This window comes from Sceloporus occidentalis, unplaced genomic scaffold (assembly GCF_023333645.1).
Source record: "Sceloporus occidentalis isolate IW3139 unplaced genomic scaffold, rSceOcc1.0.p SCAF_134, whole genome shotgun sequence".
Classification (NCBI taxonomy): domain Eukaryota; kingdom Metazoa; phylum Chordata; class Lepidosauria; order Squamata; family Phrynosomatidae; genus Sceloporus; species Sceloporus occidentalis.
Window position 1 is genome coordinate 2,226,714 of NW_028317114.1, and position 6,000 is coordinate 2,232,713.

General features: G+C 41.7%; 1 protein-coding gene across 3 annotated transcripts in view; it reads left to right on the plus strand.

Moving 5' to 3' along the window:
* Positions 1 to 5,715, plus strand: part of LOC149281364 (activating signal cointegrator 1 complex subunit 1-like) — a 116,288-nt gene extending 110,573 nt beyond the window's left edge. For all 3 annotated transcript variants that reach the window (XM_089499376.1, XM_089499375.1, XM_089499377.1), the window contains one exon: positions 5,599 to 5,715. In XM_089499376.1, the coding sequence (XP_089355502.1) occupies positions 5,599 to 5,715 (117 nt within the window). The remainder of the gene's footprint in view (positions 1 to 5,598) is intronic.
* Positions 5,716 to 6,000: the final 285 nt, after the last annotated feature.

A 6,000-nucleotide genomic window follows, 5' to 3' on the forward strand; every position in this document is an offset into this window, starting at 1 on the left:
GTAGATAGTGAGAATGAGTGAGAGAATTAATGAATGTGTGGATGAATTGTCTGAATGAGGGAGATAATTAATGAGGTGGTGAGAATGCATTAACGAATGTGTAAATTTGTGTAAATGAGAGAGAATAAATGATTGTGTGAATTAATTATGTGAATGAAAGTGTGAATTAATGAGTGACAAAGTGTTTGTGTGTATGATAGATGTAAAATTGATTTGTGGAAAGGCAAAGATGGCACAAGTAGGATGTTTGAGCCTTGGGGACCAATATGACACAGGCAGGGTGTTTATGGGACAAAGATGGCACAGGCCGGGCTGTTTGGGGACGAAGTTGACTCATGCTGGGCTGTTTGGGGACAAAGATGGTAAATCCTATGTGTGTAATCTGGGTGCTGGTCAGGTTCTATGTGGGCAGTGTGTACGCCAGAGCTGTCTTTGCGTTGTGCAACCTGTGATCTATGCCTGTAGTTTTATCTCTTGCTATGTTTCCATACATTATTATTGTATACCTGCAAATACGAGATTTGTATGTCTGATTCTATGCCTCCAGTGCTGAGTTCACATGTGAACAATAATAATAACAATATTTATATATATATATATATATGTATATATATATATATATATATCATTGCTAACAGCAATCACACTCCTATTATGCCAAGTCAGCTAGTACATGCTGGAATCTGGGTATGCCTGGGCATGATAGGAGTATGATTGCTGTTAACAATCATATATATATATATATATATATATATATATCATTGTTATTGAATTTTTTTGTCCTATTTTGCTGTGTTACTTACTTTATTTTTTAGATTTTTTTTATGGTGGGGGTCGTATTTGGTTTGGACAGGTAAATGCTGGATTTTCGGTTTCAGTCCAGAATTTTCGTTTCGGTGCATCCCTAAGCCAGACAATGAAGTGGTAGGCCCATGGGCGTAGGAACCGGGGGGGACCGATAATGAAGAAATCCCCCCAGGGCCGTAGGACCCCACCAATAGAAACGCTGCAAATGCGGTCCGCAGCTCGAGCCCTGCTACAACAAGAGCCCTGCTACTTACCTGTGGGAGGGTGTTCTGTACTGCACAGAGGAAGCAGAACCCAGCCGAGTTCACGTGACATCACATCACATCCTGCTTCCTCTGTGCAGTACCAGAGAACGCAGAGGGAGGCCACGCCCCCGGCTGAAGTCTGTGAGCGGCATCGAGGAGCTGCAGTGCAGGTAAGGGGGTGGGGAGGGTGTTTGAATCAGTATGCGTGAGTGAGGGAATGAATCTGTGAATTAATGAGTATATGAATGAATGAGTGTGTGTGGGAGAGCATGGATGTGTAAGTGCTGAAACCTAGGCATGATGGGACTGTGATTGCTATTAGCCATCACACTCCTATCATGCCAAGTCAGCCAGTACATGCTGAAACCTAGCTAGCTGCCCCCCTTGTGTATTGATGCTGCCGGCAGTATGGGGTCTGCACATCACTTACAGCCACCCTGTACCAGCATGTACAGGCTGACTTGGCATGATAGCAGTGTGATTGCCAACAGCAATCACAGTCCCATCATGCCTAGGTTCCAGCATTTACTGATTGGATGTGTAAGTGCTGGAACCTAGGCATGATGGGACTGTGATTGCTGTTAGCAATCACACTCCTATCATGCCAAGTCAGCCAGTACATGCTGAAACCTAGCTAGCTGCCCCCCTTGTGTATTGATGCTGCCGGCAGTATGGGGTCTGCACATCACTTACAGCCACCCTGTACCAGCATGTACTGACTGACTTGGCATGATAGGAGTGTGATTGCCAACAGCAATCACAGTCCCATCATGCCTAGGTTCCAGCATTTACTGGTTGGATGTGTAAGTGCTGGAACCTAGGCATGATGGGACTGTGATTGCTGTTAGCAATCACACTCCTATCATGCCAAGTCAGCCAGTACATGCTGAAACCTAGCTAGCTGCCCCCCTTGTGTATTGATGCTGCCAGCAATATGGGGTCTGCACATCACTTACAGCCACCCTGTACCAGGATGTACTGGCTGCCTGGGTATGATAGGAGTGTGATTGCTAGTGATTGATAGTGTGAGAAGGGAGGGTAGGGAGGGGGTAGATAGTAAGAAAGTGTGAGAGGGGGTAGATAGTGTGAGAGATGGGGAGATAGTGGGGATCTGATGGGGGAAAATGCTGTCCCCCCAGATTTTTAGGGGTTCCTACGCCCATGGGTAGGCCTACACCACATCAATGTTTGGGTTAGTATATAGTGATAGGAGTTATGCTGCACTATTATCAGTGTCTGGCTCAATGTATAGTGATAGGGATTACGCTGTACCACCGTCAATGTCTGCCTCAGTATATAGTGTTAGGTGTTATGCTGTACCCCGTCAATGTCGGCCTCAGTATATAGTGATGATAGGTGTAATGCTGTACCACCGTCAATGTCTGCCTCAGTATATAGTGGTAGGTGTTATGCTGTACCACCGTCAATGTCTGCCTCAGTATATAATGATAACAGTAATGCCCTCATTATCTCCTGCCTCGATTATTGTAACTCTGTCTTAGTTAGTCTCCCTCATACCCGTCTCCCCTCTCTACAATCCAACATTAATGCTGGTGCCAGACTTATTTTCCACTCTCATAGCTTTACTAACACCTCTCCCCTCTGTCAGTATCTTCCCTGGCTGCCTGTGTGCTTCAGGATTTATTTCAAAATCTTGGCTCTTAGTGGTTCCCCTACTTACTGTTTTATCTGTTCTTACATTACATAGTCACTGACTGTGAATTCATCCCAAAGATGCTCATGACGCACAGTGCTTGTGCTAATGTGGATTCCAGAGGCAGATTGTAACTCTGTAGTGAGTGATGCTACAGACTCAGGGGACAGGCAATTTTTACTCATTGGATGCATCAGCACTCAGCAGCTCCACTCTGTGTGAATCTGTGTGGTCTAACGCTTAGTTGCTAAGCTTTTGTTACTCCTAGACACCTCCCCTTCACAATAATAGCATTTACAGTGGACCGTGGGCACATCTAGCAGGGTAGAAATTTCATTAAGTGACTTGTGGCAAAGGTGGCATCCTATGACAGCGCCAAATTTAAAGTCACTGAGCTCTTCAGTATGACACATTTTATTACCAGTGCTTACCTATGCATATGACATGCCTGTGTGCTTGACTTTAATCGCCTGCTAGCAATGGATGTGGCTGAAATATATAAACTCATTAATAAGGAGGGTGGTCCGCATACATTTGGTCATATAGTGTACCTACTGACCCATTAGGGTTGCAATCTAAAATAAAGTCACTGTATAAACATGGTTTAGCAGCAGACACAATAGAGATGTATATCACTAGTCTTTAAGAATTATATTTCGTGCAGTGACCATCTGTTATGTTCACTGTTCTCCAACTTTTCCAGATATTGTCTCCTAGCTCTCACATGTCCTACACAATGCATGCTGGCTTAACTCATGTGTATGATGTCATCCTGATTATTAACATGCATGCTGTAATCAGCATAACATAATATTTCCATTGTTTATTTATGATATTATAGGCTTTAATCACTATTTGATGATGGGAACAAAACCAGCTTGCATAAACATAAATACATGCTTGAGCTACAATGAACTTTAATTCTGGCACAGACATGTTTCACTCCTCTATATTTGCTACCTTGTTCTGTTTTACATGTCAGGGCTTTATTATCTATTACCAGCTTGACACTGCTTATTTCTATAGCATTGCCAAGGATGCCTTAGTGGGAACATTCTAGTTCTCAAGGGCCATTACTATGGATGGATTTTTGTTCCAAGGCAAGGTCTGTTGTTGACTATATACATTAATGCACAGTGTTTGATTGACATCTAAATTGTGCATAGGTAGTTTGTTTAATGCATTCAGCATCTGAAGAAAAAGTGTGTTCTATAGGGTTTCCAGCACTGTAGGTGAACTACACCTTCATCTACTTCCTTGCTTACTCAAACACTGTGATTTATGCTTTCCTCTATTTGTCTTCCTTGTCATACAGTATTATGTTATTTCAGGAAATAATTATATTTTTGTGAGATCACATCATCTCTGCGCTGTATGTGCATGTTTGAAAATTCAAATGACTGAACTGTTTTAATTATGCATGTATGCACAGTGCAAATACTAATGGTTCATATTCTAATCTGAACACATCCCGAAAACATCAGAGACTGGAAGCTAGAAGCACCATGGTGATTAACATGCAAATAGCCAATTAGTATTTAAAGAATCTAAATTTTCCCACAGGAAAGCAATTCCCAGAGTTCTCTACATGCTCACAATTAAAACCAGTATTAGAAAAAGCAAAAATACAGGATACACCGCCTTTTGTGCTTTTGTTCATCTGACGTATATTGATAATTTATGTACAGATTCCAGATACACCTGCATGAACGTAAAGGGCCCTAAGGCAGTTCCTTTGGATGCTCTCATAGGAAACCGTATAACTGAATTGCAGTTTGGAATTTAAATGTCCTTCTGTTGTATTATCCCGTTGGGTAGTGCCACCATAGAAAATAAATATTGGGTTGTTCGGTGCCTGTCCTGGCCCTTAAATGGACACATTTGCACTTTTTCACCTTCTTCTTTGACCCTAAAAATGTCTCAGTCTTTTAAATAAGATCAAGTGAGTACCTCTGAGAAAAGGAAATCTTGATCCTCTGGCCTTAAGACTGAGGGTGCAAGGAAGCCTGAGTTGTCTTTATGGAGTCCCTAGGTTAGGTCCACTTGGCACTCATCACCATGGTGTACTGGGTAGACCTGAGCACACACAGATTGATTGAACCAACCAGCACACAAACCCTTCCTTTGTACCTTTTGCTGGCCATCCGACAGCTGGGCGGTGATGGTTAATTTTTATAATACCAGTCATCGGCTTGGGAAATAATGGCTCCGACTACCTTTTTTTATTATGCGTGTTGTGGCAGCCACTTCCTTGATAGAGAATTATTCACAGGACTACACACACTGAACGTGTGTCTGAAAACTTCCATATACAGGGATGAGCTAGTGTATATATAAATGTGTATATGTAAGTGATTGTATGTGAGCATGAACGTGTATACATAAGTGTGTGTTAGCATTAATCTGTATGTGACCTTGTGTTGGCCTGAATGCGGAGTGTTTGTGTGTAAACATGAATGTGTATGTAAAAGTGTGTGTGTGAGCATGTATGTGTAAGTGTGTGTGAGCATGAGTGCGTATGTGCATATAAGCTTATATAAAATAGGTATATGTTAGCGTGGGTGTGTTAGTAATGAGTAATATTTTGTGAATGTGAGAGCATGTGTAAATATGTGTGCGAGTGTGTATGAGTATGAGTTACTGTTGCCAGAATGTGTCATCCTTCCCCTGCCGACATCCCTTGGAAGTGGCTCACTTCTTCAGAGAGGGACCAAAAATTCCAGCCCTCCCTTTTAAGGGATGGAAGAAGGGAGCTACATATTCTTTGAGGCAGTATAGCCGCAGATGAAAAAAATTGAGGTAGCTAAGCATGTGTAGTATTAACTTTATAATTGTATTAATGAAAAATTTGTTTTTTGCATTGCTACTTAATACTTACATTTTGTTTTGCAGCATTTTGACAGCTTCTACTTTGGAGAACTCAACTTGAATACAATTCATCTTTCCCAACGATTCTCTGTGGATTCCTCTGGTTACTACGCCTCAGCTGGCCAGGTCACCATCTCCTAAGGACACAGCATCTGAGTAGCTCTGAAAGTTACCCTCCTTTTGAAATTGTCAAAGCATGGAAATACAAGATACCAAAAAAAAAAAATTATGGTCTGAGTTTTTTTTATTATAGATTTGCTAGCTGACGTTTGTGTAAGGTATAAACCTGTAACAGCTGTTGGTTACTGTTGGATACCCCTGTTAATAAATACAAGATGTTAAAGGGGCTGTAGAGGTAGGATTTCAATTTATATATGCATTGAAAAGCTTGTATTGCAAGTTGGATCTGGTGTTTGTTGTTTATAC